This window comes from Charadrius vociferus, unplaced genomic scaffold (assembly GCF_000708025.1).
Source record: "Charadrius vociferus isolate BGI_N301 unplaced genomic scaffold, ASM70802v2 scaffold178, whole genome shotgun sequence".
Lineage (NCBI taxonomy): Eukaryota > Metazoa > Chordata > Aves > Charadriiformes > Charadriidae > Charadrius > Charadrius vociferus.
The window spans coordinates 2,279,352-2,301,600 of record NW_009649717.1 but is presented as its reverse complement, the minus strand read 5'-3'; the positions used below and the strand labels follow the sequence as shown (position 1 = coordinate 2,301,600).

At 37.3% G+C, this 22,249-nt stretch overlaps 1 protein-coding gene across 1 annotated transcript in view; it reads left to right on the top strand.

Annotated features, from left to right (window-relative positions):
• The window catches only part of LRBA (LPS-responsive vesicle trafficking, beach and anchor containing), a 419,275-nt gene that overhangs the window by 374,218 nt on the left and 22,808 nt on the right, over positions 1–22,249 (top strand). Inside the window, exons 49-54 of the mRNA XM_009890761.1 lie at positions 2,424–2,513; positions 5,727–5,919; positions 8,657–8,710; positions 12,059–12,214; positions 16,825–16,992; positions 18,043–18,045. Coding sequence (XP_009889063.1) covers positions 2,424–2,513; positions 5,727–5,919; positions 8,657–8,710; positions 12,059–12,214; positions 16,825–16,992; positions 18,043–18,045 — 664 coding nt within the window. The remainder of the gene's footprint in view (positions 1–2,423; positions 2,514–5,726; positions 5,920–8,656; positions 8,711–12,058; positions 12,215–16,824; positions 16,993–18,042; positions 18,046–22,249) is intronic.

Here is a 22,249-nt window from a genome sequence, read left to right as displayed (position 1 = left end):
AACACGCTGCATCAATATGTGGTATCTTCTGTTTAATTTTCCCTTTCTTAGTACTGGCACTATGTAAGAGAGCACAGTTTGTAGAGGTAGCATTGGGAACTAAAGGACGTACCAGATTTAATGGGTAAGACAAAATTCTGACTCCCTTTAAATGCTGAGCAAGGGCTATTTGGGAGTGGAAGTTTCTGGATTGATCATAAGTCAATATGCAAGGAAGTTAACAAATCGGAAGCTTATTATTTCCTCATTTTATCTGGTCTATTCTCAGCTCTAAAAGAAATGCATGGGAGTTGTGCTTCAAGAATATTTTATTCATTTTGAATAATATATTGGATATATAATTTCTAGGAAATAAATAGTAGATCCTGTACACTGTATATTTGCTGTAACGATTTTAACAAGCACAGAATAACTGACATCCAGTACTGTCTGCATTCTGTTCCACCCGTGTTCTTTGGGTTCTACCCTCAATGCAATGCAGCATTCCCATTTGCTAGTAAAAATATTCCACTCAATCTGCAAGTAAATGTAGGCAAATCTTTTTAATCTGGATGTTTTGAAAGTAACAGCTTTTTATGGAGAGGGTAGAGCTGCTGACCAGTAAGCTGCTGTTTTGTTAATGCCTCATGTCTTAAGGGACCTCAAATTCTATGCCCTTGTAATTCCCTTGATATCTCAAGTCACAAAAACACGGATTTGAATTTTAATGTAGCATGCCTCATCGCTAAGAGGGGGACCCTGATGGTCTTACTGAGCTTTAGTGTTTCATGAATCTGATACTGCTGTTCTTCAAAAAGCACTCATTGAATCACAGTATTTGTATGTCAGATTTCAGCCAGATTTTTGGTAAAGTTGCTTATTCACCAGTTCTTTAAAGATTAAGGTGCTTCCCAGAGTGGGCAAGAGTGTTAGAATCTGTCCATAGAGGAATTACAACTCCTGCTCTGGTGACTTCAGATGTTTCAAAAGCCCTGCCAAATGTAATAAGGTCAAGTGTTTTGGATGGCATGTTTCCTATCAGAGGATGATTATTTTTGATGATCTTAAGGCCTCAGGTGCATTCTACTTTTGTTTTTGTTATTTCTGTAACAGGAGAACATTGTGTGTCCTAGTAATAGCCTTTATTATTATCTAAAAATAGTTGTAAGAATGAGATCAGCATAAGTGTTATTCCATTGTCTCAAAAATTCTAATGGGTGATAGAACAGGAAATATAAGGGTAAAGAGCCTCAAAGTATGTTGAACCATGAAACAGAAGAATTCTGAGAGAAAAATGGGGTGTTCTGATAGCTAAAAAGTGGTTCGTGGTTTTGTGTTTTAGCATTCAAGCGTCCCATTTAAAACACTTTTTTGTAGGGCCTGATTTTCAGGACTTCTTTTGAAAGTAGGACTTGCTAATGCCTCACTTTAGGTACTCAGCATCACTAGAAACTTTTTAGAATGTAGGATTCACAGTGCAACACAGAGACTGAAGTATCAGCCCATATGCAATCTGTTAGCTCATAGAAGATGCAAGGTAATTTTACTTAGTTTAGCTCACTGTGAAAGAGATTTAATCTAAGAGGAATGATTTTAGATTTTCTGTAGTATTAGCCTATTTCTGTGGATAGCGCAGGGGCCTGGCTGACAAGAAATAACTTTTTGAATTTTGGCTGCTTGATTTTATCTTTAAGCCAGTGGATCAATAGATAGCAACATGGAAAACTAGTTGGATGTGCCTAGGCAAGAAGTGTAAGTTCACACATTTCAGAATAATTGTTTTTAAGAAATCACTAAGCATGGAAGGGTATTTTCATGTATGCCCTATGAAGAAAGTGATAAAGCATGTTGCTGGAGATACAGAGAAACTTTAAAAAAAAAAATTGTTGCATTATATCTTCACATTCTCCTTTAGCTGTATTCGATATTAGTCTTGCTGTCAGTAGTTTAATGCATCCTAAAGCTCTTTTTGAACAAAAATGAAAATAAGAAAAAGGCTCTGTGTCACTTTTATTGTAGTTACTACTGTGAAACTAAGCAATGGAGTTTAAATAGAAAGTAGAACACTCTTAATACCTATAGAATCTTTTTAAAAATTAACTTTTGTTTCTGAGTTGTGGTACAAACAGGATAAGCCAGTGTTAGAAAGGAATAATGGAGCCAATAAAGAGGGTTTCTGATTATAATAGCTGGTTTCTGTTTAATATCATTGAGCAGGATGAGGTTTTGCAGAGTTTCTCATGGAAATAGCATCCACAGTACTAAAATGATTACCTCATTCTTAGTACCAGTGCCAAGCACTTAGCCCCACAGTGAACACACGGGGTTGATTTTCAACATGAAACAAGCCAGAAGTGTGGAATGACATTTTCAGGTGACAGTTATGGTTCTATTGCCTGTAATTAGCACCTCTTAACATGCAAACCTGCCTGTGCCTTTTCCAGGCTGTTGAAGCTCAAATACGAAGTTTTGGACAGACCCCTTCCCAACTGCTCATAGAACCACATCCTCCAAGAAGTTCTGCCATGCAGGTGGTAAGTACCATGTTAACTCTTTGTGACCTGCCATTTTGTGCACTTCCTTTGCTATCTTAAAGTTACAGAACCGGCCACTTTGCTTTGCTTTTATGCGGTCGTGGAATTGTGTTATTAAAAGCAGCAGATGAGTTACGATTTTGTAGGACTGGGAGTGTATGCAGTGCTTAACTATTGTTTTATTTATTGCTGAAAGGATTGTATTGATTTCTAGTACAGACCTTTTTTGTCACTGTAATCTAAGAACACTTCATCAGTTGATTTTGTTAATACCATACCTGTACAGGTGAGAGCCAGTCATCATGGAGACAATTTAGTTAATCTTTGGCAGATTCCCCAAGAAGCATGGATTTAGGAGGTGGAACTTCCTTGTCTTTTCCCCCAGGCATAGGTTTTCCCCTAAAACCGGGATTACTAGGAATTCATGAGCTGAAACTTACATAGCAAAGAATGTGACTAAATGTGTTTTGCAGTAAAGCTAGGGTGATAAAATCCAGGCAGTGAGCATTAACATGCTTTCCCTTTTACCTCTACTTGTGTCTAATATAATTTTATTATACAAACTATTATTTTATTGCTGATTACTTTCCATATCATATTGTGTGCAGTCCTTGGGTCTAAAATATCATTTGTATTGTCGTAGATCCAGAACTAAATATGTTAAGTGATACCCTGACAAGTGGACCAAATGGTTTGCTAATTCACCAGTTTTTTAGAAGGTTACATTCTCTTATTGTTAAGATGGATATTTTACGCTGAAATATATAGAAAAGGCATTTTCTTCTTGTATGTTCTGTAAGATGTATGTCCTACTCAAGCAGAGTAAGGTTGTTAGATTAAAAACATATCTGAAGTGCAAAAGGTTTTAGAAAAATTGCACAAAAATCTGAAATGTTTCCAAAGTTGCTTACAAACCTTGTGATATAGGAGTCTTAAGTCCCCAGCAGCCTTTCTGCAGCCAGTGCATGCTACACTTCGATAGCTCATGCTCCTGCTCTGGGATCCCACGTTCTGGATGGACAGAGCTGATTGTGCTGATTTGTGATCTGCTGGCCCATCGCACCTCCCACGTAGGGTCCCAGGGCTGCAGACCACAGCAGTGACTTGTGTGTGCAACCCACGGGGCTCGGTCTCTCAGAAGAACCCCGTTAACAGGGATGTTGGGGAGCCCAAGTGCTCTCATCATGCAGCTACACGCCACGTGTGTGTCCGTCTGTCATGGTGCCATGCACTAGGCACTTGCCCTAATTTAGAGGGATTTGTTTCAGGAAGAGGAGGAAATTGAGAAGTTGATTGTTGACGTGTTTGTCAGACCCATTGTTATATAAATAAATTTGATGCCAGGAAGCAGTTTGTGTGGTTTTATCATAATATTTTTCATGATGCTGAGTTAGTAAAGATTTAGTATGTAATGGAAGAAGTTAACTTCTATGAAGTTAACTGTTTCTAACTCCTGGGTTTTTTGGGGGCCAAGGTACACACAGAAAAAAGCCCCTTAGTTCTCCACTGACTTTGACCAGTTGTGTGGTTATTAATACATGATTTTATAATAGCGCTATATTAAGTGGTTTTAAAAGTAATATTCCTGGAGCTGAAATACAGTAAGGATGTTTTTCCTGTCACAATTTTGAATTGTTTCTAGTTGTATTATTTACTGAGTTTTCTGTTTTTGTGTGTGTGTGTGTGTGCATGTATGCATGAATACAGCCAAATTGAAAGCTACCACGTGCTGTGTTAAGTGCGCAAGCCATAATATACACCAGGTGTAGTAATTAGCAGTCACATGAAGGCTGCCTATTTGTCTGGTTTTGCTGCTGTTGCTGTATCCCCTTGTGTTTTCAACCATCAGATAGCTGGATTTAATTGAGGCCACATCAGATGAGGCATTACTGACACCTTTAATTGAATGAGCATCCAGGGAGGATTAACTCATAATATTGATTGGCTTTTAGCCACTTGCTCAGAAGGGTGTCTGGGTAGCTTATTAGTTGCTTTTATTTACACCTTTATGCAAAGACTGTAAATAGGAATTCATAGAGCAATATGTTCTTCTAAGTACTCTTAATAACTTTTTAAAAAGGAGTGATAATAAAAATGCAAATGTATTTAATTTTTGTATTAGTTCTGTATAAATATACATTAAATGTATGCAATTACATACACATATATGTAATGAAATATTGCGGGTGGAAAATAGCCAAGAATACTTCATTAGTGTTCTAATTCAGTTATTAGAAAATTACAAATGCTAGAGCAATATGGCTACTAGTGACTAGGATGGTTGTATTTTTACATCTCAATGGAATTCTCTTTTTTAGGTACACCACACAATCACAAACCCATTAAGTTTCGCTTTTCCTCCTTATGTTTGATAACCGGCTGTCAGGTCCTCAATATTTTGTTTCGATGTTTGCAGTACTGTTAGAGAGCTTCATTAAAAAGTTATTAAACTTTTCAACTTAATAAATTAATAAACTAAAACCTAAAAATACTATATTGAAAATGAGAGTCTGGATTGATTCCCTCCCTTTAGTATTTCTAGAAACAACGCAGGATAGTGTCTGTAATCACGTCCACTTTATATTCTTTACAACTGCATTTAATTATGTTTGTCCTTTGAAACACATTTGCAGTGAAGTCTTCTACTTTGCATTCATAAATCTTTTTTTTTGTACACCAGGAATATATACAGAACATATATCTAGTGTATGTGTGTATCTGTTTATTTTAATGTGCTTTCATGTTCTCATCTGGCTTGTAAAGAATTGCAGTCTGCCAATTTAATGCAACTTGAGACAATCTCTGGGAGCAGGAATTTCTTTTGCTCACTATTTTTTTGTTGTTGTTGTTCCCTCCTAGTTTGGCATTGCTTTCCTTGACATGCTATCCCTGCAGATACGAAGGAGAATTCTTTTGGCAGAGATAGGTGATTGGAAACTTTTAGTTTAGTCTGCTGTGATCTGTAGCAAAGTTGGTATACAGACACCCTGTGTTCAACAAGGCCCTCAAATTAACAGTGTATGTGAAGGTTTTTCTACCTAAAATGGTTGTTTCCACAAGCCTGTCCACTATTACTGCATTTGCTTTTCACTGCAGCTGCTATTGGATCTTGTGTGTTTTAATCCAATCTTCCTTCTCTTGTCCTGTCTTCTTTTCTCCTCCCCGTGTTTTCTTTTCCCGTGTATTTGGGTTCTTGTTGTGTGCACTCAACAGTATCTCCTCCTGCAGAGTCCGTTGATGTTCACAGACCAAGCTCAACAGGATGTTATCATGGTTCTAAAGTTCCCATCCAACTCCCCTGTCACTCATGTAGCAGCCAACACCCAGCCTGGTCTGGCCACTCCTGCTGTGATCACAGTTACTGCAAACAGGCTATTTGCTGTAAACAAGTGGCATAATCTTCCTGGTAAGTAAATTAAAGTAAGTAGCCAAAGAAACCACTGCCATCAAGCAGTACTTCTGTTGTCTGTTTCAAAATTTGCTGCAGAACTAAATTTAAAGAGGGAAGAGCAAGTCCAGTTCATTGACGCAGTGTGCTCTTCGCATGTGGTCTTAGTTTCTCCTTAAAAAAGTAATCTGAACTATTGTGTAGTAAGATGCGTAGCACACAAAAGGCTTGTAACCACGGTATATTGCTTTCCAGGCCATCAGGCACTATGCAAGAAGACAAAAACCAGTATATCACTATTTGATTGTGATAAAGTCACACTCTTCCTCTTGATTTTGTTTTTCAGTCAGACAGAAGCCTGAACCTTATCATGTGAAATACCAATTTTAAAGCATGTAGGACTTGCCTGAGATGTTTTCTGCTATCTTTTTCTAGTTGATTATGAACACCATACTCTGATGTTAAAGTCACTCAATGAGAATTAGAAGATAAAATATATGGGAAGTCTGTATCTTCCGTAACTTAAATCTCTCAAAGTTATTAGGTGCTTATGTATTTGTCAATATGAAAGGAAAACAACATATCCATTTGCATAGCAACCAATCAAATGAATTTTCTTTTAAAAAATGTGTTGGACTTTAGAATATAGTCATTTTGTTTTCAATTCTGATGTTCTCTAATCTTAAAGGCACTCATCCTCCTTTCCCTGACTATGACAGCCTCAGGCTCAAGCCATGAAAGGTAGTTTATTTCAGTGCTATGCAGTAAATCTGGTCAAAGGCTTTTCAAGAAAGGGGGAAAAGAGCTTCTACTCAAATAACTTAAATAGAAGATATTTGCACCAGAGTAATACTCACATCACTGAAATTCCTACTAAGAAATCTGGACCCGTGGTCCTTGAGTACATTTTGAAAAAAGCCAGATGACTCCCACACTTTTTCCTAATTCTTACAAATTACCTCTCAACATTGTACAAATAGAAACATCTATGGATTATTTCACCCATCCAAGAAATGCTTAAAAAGAAAAGTGGGAAGGAAGGGGGGAAGGGAGGCTTGTCTAGATAACAAGTTGTGAGCAAGAACTATTTACAGGGCTGTTGACATTTGTTTGAAAGGAGGGTGGCAATATCCTCTCATACCTTGGATGTGTGACCTTGGGCCTATAATATTCAAGGCTTTTAAAAATTAGCCTGTGTGGACATACAACAGTCATGGGCAAAGAAGAGGTTCTAAAGTGGTAGGAGCTGATTTTGATTTCCTTGTAAGTCTGCTGGTTGATGATCTGTGAGCAAGCAACCAATTGTTAAGTGTAGTAATCAACTGTTTTGAGTTGAACAAAGCCTTCAGATTTTTGTTTTCCCCTCACGTCTGAAAGGGAGAACAGTAAGCTGTGCTTTTGAGTCACTGTTTTTTTTATTTAGAGGCCTTTTTCCACTTGTCTTGCCTTTATAAAGAGCTCAGGAAAACCTAAGGCTCAAGACAAAAGCCAACCAAACAAAATCAAAACCCAACAAAAACCCACATCACCACACTTCTTTGAGAGCACACTGATCAGCTGCAGGCTGTTAATGGAGTACTACTCATAGGACATCTGGGTATGAACTCCTGAGACTAGCCTTTACTATTGTTGCCTTCAAATTTTATACCAAAATGGGATCTGCTAGGATTAGAGGGCAGGTATCATTCCCACTCCATAACTCCTGCTGTGGGCTTAGCACTGTCTTTACTAATGAGGCATCATGATAAAAAAGTTAAGTTGCCAAGTGACCAGTTGTCACTGACGTGTAATTAAAAATCTCATTTCTGCTTTTGTGTCTGAGTTTGGTGGCTTTGCTGACATCTGATGGCACTGGTATCTAACAGGGTGCCTCCATTTTGCCATGTGGATTTCATGTTTTGTTCTGTGTTAGTGTTTCATTGCAGCAGATCTTTGACTTGCCAGTTACTTATGAAACCCTTCTATTGATACTAAGTTTTATAAAGCTGTAGAGAGTAGCTAGAAAAATCACAGGTGTAAGTATTCAGCCATTACTTTTTGTTCTGCTTCCAAGAATACCCTGTGGACTCTTTGGGGTGGGGGAGTTTGCTTGCTTGCTTGTTTGTTTTTAGTGAGGCAGTGAAAGAAAAAGGTGGTTTTTTTAACACTGAAGGAAAATTCAGGAGGTAAACATTTCACCGGTGTGCCTGGTGCCCAGATGAAATGTAGGTCTGCAGAATTATATATTAACTTCTATGCAAACTTGCAAATAAATGGGTTTTGGTGATGGATGAATCCTTAAATACTGGATGACTATGAGATTTCCCTGTCTGCATCATAAAGTGACTTTTTAAAAAAAATGTCCTTTGTGCTTCACTTGTTCAAAGCAGTGCTTTAAAAAGTAAAGAGGAAAATAGTATTTGCTACAGTCAGCAGATGGTTGTCACATTTTGTTTTCAGTGCTCTTTACCACTTAATTTTGTTTTGTTGCGACAGGAGAGGTTGCCAGTAAAGCATCTGCTAGAGCTTATGGCTCAAGACCGAAGCTGCTGCTGATGGCATACATTCAGAATAGCACTAATCTGAAATAAATGTTTAATAAGCAAACCGCCAAAGCACCTGAATTTTTTTTTAATTCAGTTGATGCAGAAGAACCTTGAATGGTTAAAAAAAAAAAAAAAGAGACATAGCTTTGATTTATAAAATGTGTGTGGCTTCATGTATTAAAAAAATGCAGAGTTTTAAAATCTTCTTTCCTGAATTCCAGCTCATCAAGGTGCTGTACAAGACCAGCCTTACCAGCTGCCAGTGGAAATCGATCCTCTCATAGGTCTGTCACTTCCTTCTCTCTTTGCGATTCATTAAGCGCTGTATGGTGGCCCTGAAGTGTAGATTACGGTTGTTTTTCACTTGCTGGTTGCTGGGAATGGAATTTTCCTGATAAACCATTTGCATGCAAATTGGAATGCAATGAGCTGTGGCTATGCTGGTATTTCATCAACTCCCCCTCGTTGGTTTGCCTAATTTGAACAGGCCTAGGACGCGTGTCAGTGAAAATTAATATGGATGCTGTAATAATGTGTGATTGAGAATGTGCATGAAGTACTGTCAGGATAATATTGGATCTTTTCATCACTCAGACTTGTTGATGAGCAGGAGCGAGGCACGTTATGATGAATTGGTGCACTGGTAATGTGATGGAGCTCCTTTGCTGAGGAAATTTTCATAATAACAGTGGGGTTCTTAACTGCACCGTGTTGTGAAAAATAAAACCATGGTGCCAGGGTTTCATCATTAAAGGAGATCAATCCTTTCTTCATAGACCTGCTGTTCAGGCTGAGGGGATTAATGTGTAATTGCAAAGCGGTTTCAAAGTTGAAATATATTGCCCACTCCATTTTAGTATTGAGGTATTAGTATTCATTTTTCAAGGGTATTGCATCTTTTGATCAGCATCACTAGTTAAATTTGTGTATGTTTTTCTTTTATTAAAAAGGGGTGGAGAAATGTCGCTCTTTTATTTAATGATTCAGTGTAATAGATTCAATTCATGACTTTTTATTATAGAGGTTTATTTCTATTAGCGTGGTTAGAGTTTGGTGAGTTCTTTCATTACAGACCCAACTTTGGGGAGTGCGTACTTGGACTGTAATTCAGGAGCCTGTAGGATGGCAATGGAACCTTAAATGTGATCCAAAAAGAAAAACTCAAACAACCTAACCCCAAAATACAAACTAGTTGTAGGACAGTTCACTGGACCAAAGAAGACAGGATTTCCTCCTCCCACTCCAATTCTATTAGACTTCAAACTTATCTCTGTTTTTTAAACTGTCCATTTCAGGACATTTAAGTGAAAAAGAAGTGAAGTGGCCAGTTACAGAAGCATGGAAAAATCACAGCAAAAATGAACTTGCCTGGATAAGTTAGAATGACATGTCTGTCAGCCAGTGAGAACTAATTTCAAAACTAATACGCATATCACAGTAGGAACTGCCTCGTATCGGTCTGTAGATAGAGACTGTTGCTGTGTAGCCATTTTGCTGGGTAAGCTCTGTGATAATTAAATCAGGAGCAGCGTGGACATATTAAACCATTTTACAGAGCTGATAAAAATTAAAATGTTTTTCCAAAGTTTTTAAAATCAATTCCCATGTGAATAATGCAATACTTATAATTTATAATGAAGAGGACGTGCTACATGTGCTATAACTCCCCTTTCCTTCCTGAAACAGATTTTGTCCAAAAACATAGATTAAGAAAAATGGAGCAGGAAATGTATATTCTGCTTGAAAACTTGCTATCAAGTAGACCTTGAAAATATAAATAAACATCACAGCAAAACCCCAAAATCTCATTGGGCCTGTCTGATGATTTTTTTGCATATTGTGAAGAATATTAGGAAGGAAATAAATTTTTTATTTTCATTTGCAATTTTCATAATTTTAAAATTAGAATTCCATTTTCAGGCTTGCCTTTAATTTGCAAAATACTTTGACTTTTGTTTGGAATAAACACCTTTCAAGTTAATGTTTACAGTTCTGAAAAATAGTTTAATATTCTCTTCATACAATAGAACTCAAATCAGCCTTGTGATTACATTGGACACAGTTTAAAAGGTTTACGGATTTCTTTGTCACTGTTAAGTAGCATCATTGGGTACAAGCAAGTAATTATGTAGATAATATTAAAGGTTTTTAATTATGGCTAGACACATTTACCTAGGAATGGCACCTAAGAGGACCACAAAATTAAACTTTTATGGTTATAGCAGGAATCTTGTTGCTGTCTTAGTCATAAGGGGAGGTTCCTGCTGTCCTCATTTTCCAGTTGCACAGGAAGATGTAAACCAGCAATGTCTGACATGACATAGATCCTAGACCTCTTTTTGAGGTGAAGTTTTTTTGAAGGTCTTATGCACGCTGAATGTGTCTATTTGCATGTTTTGAGGGGGAGTTATTTGCCATTATTTTGTCATACAGAACACTTCTCTGTCCATTTATAATGTGTTGTTGTTACTCTTTAAGTGGTCCCAACAGCGGTCAAGGCGTTGTTATGCGTTACCTGCAGAGCAAGCGCCAATACCTTGCTAAACTATTTTCCACCTGTATGGACAAGACAGTATCAACATTTTAAACACAGTGAAAGCATAAATGAATTAAGGCTTTGATACAGAGTAAATGGAAGAAGCCCAAGGCTTAGGGGTTAGCTAGCCTGTGAGAATGGAAAGTTAAGAACAGAGTAAAGAAGAACATAAGACCAGGACAGAGACAGGTTTGGGGGACCACCTGGAATGGAAGTAATGGTGCTCTGAGCGGTCAGCAGACAAACCCAGGTGCAGGAGGACTTACTTGCCTGGGGTGGGATTCAGGTTCCTTTGGGAACAAAGCACATTAAAAGTTCTTCCTACAGTGTAGAATTTTCTTGATGTATATCTATAGGGACCCATATATATATATATGCACACACCTCAGTTAATAAGGACAAAATATAATAGGAAAAATGTGTTCGTTAATTGATTCCTGTCCATTCTGTGGGTGCACAATGCAAGATTATCTGGGGAAATAAAACAGCAGGTGATCAAAGTGGGGTAAATATTTTCTCTCAACCCTAAAGGAGATTGTGGAGATAAGCTGGTTAATTTTTGTGCAATGCTCAAAAAAGTGTGAAATGGTAGTGATGTTTACTGCAGTTATTCTTTTTTTTTAATTACGATGCTTGCAATGAAATACAACTTGTGTATGATTTTGAAATCACGGTTCTGTTGTCTGCTGCATTTGAGTCATTATATAGCATATATGTATATGTGCTGTCTTATAATTACATTCCCTTCATTTGTTTCTTTTTTTTTTATTTCCTACACTAGAAGCAAGGGGGAAGGAAGCTTATTACATTTTCATGTATCATTCCTTTTTGCAATCTTTCATTTATATTTGTCAGTTGCATTTGACTTGAAGAAGGGATTTCTTCTATTTTAGAATATATACTACAAGGAATTAGCATTGTTCCCAGAAGTGTAATGAGAATTTTATAGTAAAAGTAGAAAGAAAATGTCCCTGCCACAAAAAACAAGTAACAGCAGTGAAGAATAGTTTTGGTGTGACTGTAAGTTTCTAAAATGTGCTTTTGTTCTGTGCACGTGGATGCTAAAATTTCTTGATTTGCATGTCTTTCTGTTCAGCTAGCAACACAGGTATGCACAGGAGGCAAATCACTGACCTTTTAGACCAAAGCATTCAGGTACATTCCCAGTGTTTTGTCATCACCTCTGATAATCGTTACATCTTGGTCTGTGGCTTCTGGGACAAGAGTTTCCGAGTTTATTCTACCGACTCAGGTAATGTATTTTTAAAATATGGGAATAGCCTAGAAGATGTTGCTGTTCATCATCAACCTACTGTTTCAGATACAGAAAGAATGGGGGGCGGGGGAAGAAAGTAGAGTGTGTATTATTCTCCTATTGATATTTGTCAAATCTTTTCTTACCTAGTGCTACTGTGTATTGTATGCCATCGTTTTTATGGAATGATGGCAAATGTAAGAGAAGGAGCTCTTGTTTAGCCATAGCATCACACTTCACATCTGTATGACAGGTGTGCCTGTTCTTACACTGTAGCTTCCACAAGTAAATGAGTTTTTGTGAAGCTTTGCACACAATTTGCAACAATTAATTGTTTTTAGAGTGCTTACTTGAATTTAACTCCAGTTGGTTTTCAGCACCAGAGAAATTTTTGGGAGTAAACACAGGCAAGCACCACAGAATAAGAACAGAAGTGAAGTTTTGAAATCTGGTGAAAGAATACTTATGAAAGCCTTTGAAAACTATACTATAATAGAAAAATTGATCTGGAGCCACTGAATTCTTTCATATAACCTAAACTGATCGATATAATGGGCAGCAGTTAAATTAGTCTGTCAGCTGGCATGTATCCAAACCGTTGAAGTCATGCATGTGTCATGCTAAATAGAAAACAATCTTTCAGTGTAAGAGCTACAGGAATTTAAAAGCCACAGAGCCCCAGAAAAAAATAGGTATGATTTTTTCCCTTTCATTATCTTATAATGGGAATAGCGACCTCACTGCAAGGTACTTCTTTGGGATTAATGACCCGGTGTGGTTAATGTGTGTGTGCCATCAAGCTTTCCAGTAGGTTATTAATCCCTAGGGAATATCCTACATGTTTGTCATCATTTCTTAAATATATTAGTTAATAGTGTTTTTCACACTTGGCAAACCAAAATGTTTAACAAAACAGGATGGTCTGTAATGAAAATCTGTTAAGACTAGATCTCATGGCATATTTTAGCATATCTGTCATTTTTGCAATTTTAAAGTCTTAAGTAGAAAGGAGAAGTTCCATTTACTTCATATTGACTGCCTACAATTCATTATACAGACATCTTGTTAGACCCTTCTTAGTTTAATTTTCTCTTTGATGAAAATAAATTTACATAAAACTGAATTTAAAGGAGATCTTCAGAAAAGTTAGGTAGCAGTAATAAATATTCAGTGAATGTTCTTGATTTATATGAATAGAGAACTAATTCTTTTATGTTGAAGGATATATTTTACTTTACACCTATGGAAGGAACTTGTATGATTTTGGTAGCTTTGTCCTGTATCAATCTGAACTACAAATCTCATTATTTCCTCTGTAAGCCAGATACACCAGGCATCTCATTACTACCATAGCTAATTATGGTATAAACCAAAACACAGGTGTCAAAAAAGTTGCAGAAGATTTGTCGTTTGTGTCTCCTGTTTGTCAATATAGCAGCTCTAGCTCTAGCGTAAATCAAGTGAATTTAGATGTGGTTTATTTTGCTTTGAATTAAAATGAGAATGTAGTCATGAAATACTCAGAAGTTGGCAGAACGGCAAGGGAAAAAGATGGTGTGATCACTAATGCATAATGGGAAGTCATCACAAGTGTTGAATTCAATTATATCTTAGCACTTTTACACAAAAAAATGGAACCTTTTTCTTATTAGATTTTGGGTTTGTTTGTTTGTTTGTTTTAACAGGAAATACTTTTAACATAAATCATATGTTCTCAGCACAGCTAGTGTAGCAGAAGCACAATAAAACCTTCTTCCAGCAGTGGGAATTATTTCTAGACAGCATTTTAGATTCAGTAGTGCAGAGACTTGAGACTTATTTTTCTTTTAATTATTCGTAGCACAGCTGTCATATAAAACGTTAACTAGAAAATTTGTTCTGTCAAAAAGAGGTATCTGAGTGCATATGGTAAAGTTTGATATTACTGTATAAAGAGGACAACTCATCGTAAAGGAAATAAACAAAAAAGTTGAGGAACTCTTATAAGATTAATGATTTAATTTTTTTTTACTAATATGAAAAACCAAAAGCTTATTTCTTGTTTTGATGGAATTGATTGAACCTTAGCCGCACAGTAACAAACTAAAATTAACAGGGCAGTACAACTACATGAACAACTGTCAAACAAATAGCCTTGAAAAATGTTTGTTTTCTAGAACAGAACCTATAAACGTAGAATATAGTTGAAAGAGAGATCTTTATAATTCAGCAATGTTTATAGCATAAAGTTGTGTTCTAAAAGTATAAATCACCTCAGGTAGTTGAATACTCACATCTATACAACTGAAAAATATATTACATAATTAGATTATTCTCAAATCCAAACCATATAATTGACAATTTGAATTTTCAGGGAAAAACATACACTTAGTAAGATGTTTTTGTATGTTGCCGAAATGAGGTTATGTAGTCTGTGAATATTGTACTGCTCCTCGCTGTGAAGTTCAGTAACTTTTTCTGACTAAATCTGTTGACTGGTCAGAATCTGAGGCAGTTAGGTGACCGTGCGGCACAAATTAAAGCCCTGGTGTGCAGAGGGCACCACTGTGGAACGCTATTGCAGAGAGACTCACAGAGATGAGCGAAAGCCTTGGTCCCTGGGTTACTCTCCCCTCTGATACAAGGTAGATGTGTTTAGTAAGTGCACCTTCCAGGGTTTTGCCCCTTCCAGTCAGAAAAGGCTCATGCGATAGTACTTCATTTCATAATTTTGTAATTTCTCTTGGAGGATTATACCTGCCAACTAAGTTTGTCAGTGTTTATTTTTGAATCTGATATACAGGTTTCCTTTAAATTGCATCATGCTATTCTATTTTTTCTTCATGTAATAAAGTAAGTAATTCCCATTTTTGTAGATACTCATTCTTGGGTTTTTTTCTGGTTTTCTCCACTTTAATGCAATTACCTTTTTGATTTTCTGTTATAAATCAGGCTGTTAACATTATTTTTGTTCTTTCCTCAGAACCACTCCCTTAAGTCTTTTGTTACCTTTAGTGTTATTTAGTGGGTGTGAATACAATGCCTTTGTATAGCATAGAAAGAGGGCTATGAAATGTGTCCTACTAGCCAGATTATATGATTGACTAATTCTTTTTAAGTCATGAACCAAAATATTTTATTAAGATGTTCTTAATTTGGGTCCCAACACTGATTTGTGTAACGGCTTGTCATGTTACTAGTTATTATTTTTAAACACTTTTCAAAACATTTTATTTCAGGTACAGTAGTTTGTGTTTCCTATTTCTTTTTTTTGGTCTGTGTTGTTAATCCTTCCAAAGTCATCACTCTTTTCCTCTTCTGTTCTTCCTCATTCGTTATCCAGCCCAAAGCACAAATGGATGCGCGGTCATTTGGGCTGAGGAACCTGAGGCCACACACTGATAGCATCACACATCACACTTCCTTCTGTCGTTGGATGCAGAATTTGACCTGGCCCACGTTACCAGGATGGGCCAAGTAGGCACATTAGAAATGTGCGTGCGTATCTTTTGTCCCAAGATCTGCAGTTGCTAGGCTTCAGCAAATCCAGTGAGATGGATTTTAGTGCTTACATTGTGATTTCATAGGATCACGTAGGCTGCTGGCAGGTCCAGAAACCAGCAGGACACATGCCGTGTTTGCTGTGTAGGAGCCAGCCTCCGGCAGGGCGGTCTGGCAGAGATCTACTGTGGGTGACCTTACATGTGATTCCTCTCCCACGTGCAAATCCACTCAGCATGAGCATCCACATTTGCATTTTTCTGTAAATATCGTCCTGTTTAGTTAAGGTTAAAAGGTAATAGTCATATTCATGTTTATACAGACTCTTGAATGGCACATTTTTAACTGCCTTTCTTTAGGCTTTCCTTTCTTTTTAACATTTGTGTCTCGGCGGTACAAGCGTTTGTTCTATATGCAGTAGGTAAGAGTTTTTTCCAGGTCTGTCTTCTGAGGTTTTTTGAATATTGCAGAAATTCTTAAATGGGAAGGATGCTGGTTGAAATAATTGGCAAGTGATGGAAATGGCAATGGAAAAACCTGGGTACAAAAGTAATTTTTCATCTAAATCTCCTTTTCTCTGTTTAAGGAGATGGTCAAAAGCTACATATGCTATATTCACCTGTATACTCTCACACTACCAATTTCTTCTCGCTCCTAAATGCTCCCTAGCTTCTTCTGATTCTATTTCCCACATCATCAGCAGATTTGCATTTCTGTTGTTACTTTCATCAGTAAACTTACCTTAAATTTGCTTTAAAAGAGAATCCCATCATGTTTCCTGTATGCAAAATGAATGTAAACATATAAAATTAAAAAAACCTCTTCTGGCATGATTTGCCTTTGAATATTTATATAATAATTATATAATAATATAAAATAATTGAATATAATACTTATGGGCTGTAAATATTTTTTTGTATGGACTGTTAAATATGTTTTGTATGGACTACTGCACTTTAAAATAAGTTTCCACCAAATCAAGAAACAAATATTACTCTCCACTGTAGTTCTTTTGGGAACCTTATTTTTAATAAAGAAAATATTTCTAAAATACTTTATAATGTACTTAATTTGTCTTAGAAAGAAGAAAAGTGTAATTTTAAAACAATAAATTTTATGTGTTCCAGGTAAACTGATACAAGTAGTATTTGGACACTGGGATGTTGTAACCTGTCTTGCTCGTTCTGAGTCCTATATTGGAGGAAATTGTTACATTCTCTCAGGATCGCGTGATGCAACATTGCTGCTCTGGTACTGGAATGGCAAAACCAATATCATTGGTGATAACCCAAGAGGTAAGCAAAACCAGAAAAACCTGTTTTATAAGGATGTTGCCTAAAAATGACTTGAGTGAACGCTTTGCATGACAAAGTTTTAGGTAATGTTAATGTCAAAGTATGGTGTTTCTTTTTTTGTAGTTCTGATCAGTTCTGGTTTAATAAATTGAGGGTAAACAATGCTTGCTTTGTAGCACAAGTAGAACTAGTTTTTAAAGTTAAAGGATACTCAACGTTACAAATACATTTTTTTCTTGTCAGTCATGCAATTGGGAAGGACTGGCTCCGGGAGTGAGAAACGGCAACTCATTTTTTATATTTCCTGTTCCATCTGAGTAAATAATTTTCCCTCGACATGACAATTTCATTAAATAGCTGCATTTGAATTGTTTAAGACAAAAAAGACTGTACATCGCTCCAGTGCAGACTGTATTCTATGCAACTGTAGACTTATGCTTGTCGGTTCTCACAGCAGTACCTTAGCTGTCAGTAGAGTTACACAGACAGTGTATTTTAAGTTAGACTGAGGTCATTGTAATGAGTTGTGTAATGGCCTGAGCAGGATGCTTAGGTGAAAGAAGGACAGACACGTGGGATGGATTAAAGAAGCAAGCTTAAAACTTTCTTCATTTGACACTTTGGTAGGGTGCTGCGTGCCTAATCTTCGCTCTCACGTACTAGGCATGTTAATTGGTTCCAGTGCAAGCAACAGGGCTCATACCGTATAACCAGAGTAGTAAGTCAGAGTAACCCTGCCTCAGCCTAATTCAGTTTTAACCCCTCCACACCCAAGCTCACCTGGCATTTCCCAAAGAATTTAATCTCTTCCTTTTTGCACAGTTCCCCAGGAATTCCCAGATCTTTTTGCTCATGAAGATTCTCTCTTTTAGCTCATAATTTCATATGGAAAACAATGAAACGCTATGACTGTTCAACCCTGCTGTGCCTGTATTGTATGACAGGAAAGGTAGAAGGTGATCTTGTTATTATGCCCGTTTCACTCCACAAAAAAAAATTAATTCCTGATGCCCAAAGCAGAGAAGGCAGCAGACAAAAATCCTGAGTGAGCCAGTTCACAGGAGTAAGAGCCTTTTGAGACAGCTCGTGAGAGCTTACATACGTGAACAGAGGGGCGCATCATAGCCAAACAGTGGTCTTGTTCGCCCTGTTCAGCCAAAAAGAAAATGCCCTGAAGAGGAGGGGTGAGAAGCAGTATATTCTGGCTGTCTTCACCAGTTTATTCGTTAGGTTTTCTGCCATACACTTGAGATCTTCTCTGACCCTGTTTAAATACTAGTAAAAACATACCTGCTGTCAGCAGAGCACAAAAGGGACATCTGGAAGACAAGAAAAGTTGTTATATCTGGCATATATTGCAGTTATAACTGGCCTACGATTTCATATGATGTAAACAATATCTGACATCTTCCAAATTAATCAGTTTGGTAAAGTTGTGTGTTCCATACTTAATCTGTCACTCAACTGAAGTTATTTGAATATGAAAAAAAAGAGATGGTTTGACTGAAATTGCATCCCGTGAACTATTTTGAAGAAGCACAACTAATTAATATCAGAATGAATATCTGAACTTAACTTGCAAATTATTTCACGTTGAATGTGAAAACTATTCCAGAATTGCACAAGATACAGAAGTTCAGCTCACACAGTTACAGAATCTTCAGGCAGAGAATGAGAGCAAATTATCCCCATTATCCCTCCAACAGCCTGATTCAAGAGGTGGGAGCTTTTCAGGGATGTAGCTAGCAGAATTTTATGAGCATCTTTAAATAAATATGGCTTTGGTTGAGGGACAAAATCTCTGTGAATACTTTGTACATATTTTGCAATCTATCAATTTAAAGAAGATGCAAACTCTGCACTATTTTTGCAGAGCTTGGAAGCCTGGAAACTCCAAAAAGTCTGTGAAAGGAACTGAAGAGCTTGGCAGACAAGCAAGCTTGTAAATCCTTAAGAGCAATTCTCTTTTGAGCAGAAACCCCTAAATATTTTACCGGTGTGAAGCAATGAACATTTGTAAGTGTCTCCTTACAGTGTTTTCAGGGCCTGCAAGTGCAGCCTATCTTTGCAGGTTCCTAGGCCTGTCCTGAAAAGTTCTTCTTGTTGAGTGTTTGCTGGGTTTGCCTGCTTTGGGAACAAGACCTTGGCTATGGCTATGGGTTCCTTTATGACCTTAACAGATCTCATGCTGGGATTTTGTCCCTAGTATCTAGCTAGAGTAGGTAGACTTTGTTACAATCTGTTTACTGTATTCTCTAATGCAAATTTCTAACATATTAAAATTTTACATTTTTCGAAGTTAATACTAGACTATTTTAACTACTGTTAAAAATCAAACAATACCTACCTGGTAAGTCTCTTTGTTTGCAGTCCTATTAAACTTGTACTTTTAGGGACATGCAATGGCTCCCATGTTTACTAGTTGCCATTGTGTAGCTTTTTTTTTTTGTGATATAGCATGCCTGGAAGCCTTTGTTATGAATTGGAATCTCATGGCACCATACATAGGCCTAGACATGTGTATAGTAAAAGACAGTTTCTGCTTCAAAGAGATGGTAATCTGGAGAGTTTAATTTTTCCCAGAAATAGCTTTCTATAGGCATCTCTGTTCAGTCAATTTTTTTTTTTTTTTGAAAAGGCAAATAAAAAGAGCTGTTTCTGCTTAGTTCTGATTTTGTCAGAAATAGAAAGCACCAGCAGACTTGTTGGGTTTTGAGCCCTGTTACTGCCACTGTAACTTCCATCCATTTGTGGGATGCTAGATATTTAACTTGTCTGCTGTCTTTTTGTATTTGAAGCTTATGATTTTTTACGTCAAAATACAGTTTAGTCATGCTTTCAATGAGCACTCTGTGTTGGAATTTTAGATACTCTCAAAGTTGACACTTCTTTCCTATTTTTTTCCTCTTATTTAATTATCTCTGTTTCCCATCTTAAAATGACTTAACAGCAACATGCATCCAATGGCACTGTACCAAAGCATGATGCCAGAGTAGTTTCAACAAAAATAATCTAAAACAGGAGCATTTCTTTCCTCCTTTCATAGTACCTGTTGCCCCTGATATACATCACTCAGCAGACTAGTATGATCAAGCTACCCTGAATACTATCCCATTGGGTACCCATTACTCCACCAGTTACATTTTATTTAGGTTCCTTTGTCTGGTTTCATTACTTTAGGAAGCACTGAGCTCTTGATCTCTGGCTGCATATATTCATGTTTTAGAGTGGTACTTAACTCAAGCTGACAAGCCAGGTGGGCCACGGCATACGTGATAAATAAGTGTTTTGTTTGATATTTTTTATCAAGGACAATTCTCTGGCCAACTGGACAGTATGGAAAAACTCTTTATGTTTTTGGTTTAACAGAAGAAATACGTTACCGAAGTATTCATTATTTACATTCTTTAATTTTTAAGTGTTAAGCTGACTTCTTAAAAAAATTACACCTATGCAGTCTCATTGTCTGTTTAGTTTCTCCCTAATAAATCTCAAATGTATTGATCAATGTAAACCAAATTTGATGAATTTAAATCTCAAAGATATGAAATTCCTACTTGGGACACATCTGCTGGAAACTATTTTTATTCTTCACAAAACAGCTTGATTACATTTAGGTTAAGTCCTTTTTTCCTTCTCAAATTAAAACCTGAAATTCAAAAAATATTTCACCATGCTCTTTGATCAAATGTAGGGTTTTTTCTTTCTAAATTAATTGCTTTTGAAAATGTAGAAGCATGGCAGTACTTCACTTTGGTGCACAGGCCTTTTCTGATGCAGAAATGTTTCTGGGGACAATTTCTGACTAAGCTTACGAATAATTCAGAACAGAGCAGAGAGTCTGAAATAGTTGTATCCTTTAGAATAGCCCTGAGCCATTTTGAGTTCACATTAATTAGCATAATTTACTGTGGAGGTGTAAAGTCACTTGGGCTAGCTTAAAGGGCTTTTATTTTTCTCTCCTTGGCATGTGGCTTGCTTTGGGGAGGTGGGGAGGTAGGAGGGAGAGGATGTAACCCTCCCCTTGGGAGCCCTTGAAGCCCAGGTGTGATCTGTATCGCAAGGTTGGCTTTTGCATATGTAGAGGCTCTGATCTAATAGCAGGGGTACCACTTGGGGACGTGCCATTATGCCTCAGGAGTTGTGTTGCTGAGTAGGGTCTGTAGAGGTTACTGGGAGAGGGCGGTGTACTTGCAGCAAGATGCCATGTTTTGCACTTGCCCAGCCTACTGCGATGGAGGTGGAGGGGAGGCGAGGAGTTGGGGGGTGAGGGGAGGAGCCACGTGTGATGGCTGGAGAAAAGAGATGAGAGAATTCATTTGCATACAAATAGCGGGCATCACTTTCAGATCCCACTCTGGCTTTGAAGCTCAAGTGGCAACTCCTGGTGTTTGGACATTTCCTAGGTTGAAGGATTGCATTTTACTTTGTGATTACAGAACCATAGGAAACAGGGCGGGTGGGAGCTTTGGTCACCTGATCTATTCTCTTTTTCCAAAGGAGGCTCAACTACATCAAAACCATTCTCGACTGATGTTTGTCCAACGTTCCCTTAAAAACTTTGGCAAATATATTTTGGCACCTTAGAAGCCCCATCGTTAGCAGTCTTTCCCCACTGTTCAGCCTAGTATCCAGTTCTTTTTTGCAGCAGTTGCGTTCTATCATTTCTTATATATTTATTGTTTGCGTAGAGAACAGATTATTTATTTCCTCCTTGCAACAACTTCCAGTGATTTGGATTACCATGACCTGCAATTCTTTGCAATTCATAACCCAGTTCTTTCTGACTTGTGCCGTAAGTCATGTTTTCTAGACCTCTGATTTTTTTGTGTGTTCCTCTCCTCCTCAGTTGTCTGTCTTCCTCAAAGCAGACCCAGCAATGCAGTTGAAGCCTTCCCAGTAATAAGTAGAAAACGACCTGTTTTACAGACCAGTACTTTTCACATCCCCATGTGATATCTGTTTATTTCAAAACAGCATGACAGTATTAGTGTATGAGCCAATATAAATTTCAGTCTTTTCTGAAGAACCAGCATCTACTCAGTTGTTTCTCCTCCTCTGTGTAGTTGGACTGCGGAGCCTTGTCTTTAAACTTCGAGTTGTATTCTTTTTAGACTGTTTCTCCAATTATTCAAACTCATTTTGAATTCTCATCCTGTCCTCCAGCAGACTTGTAGCAACTCATGTCTGCAAATGTAATTTGCAGCCTTATTCTATCAAATTGGTCATTAAAGAAAATATTAGACAGTACACAGTT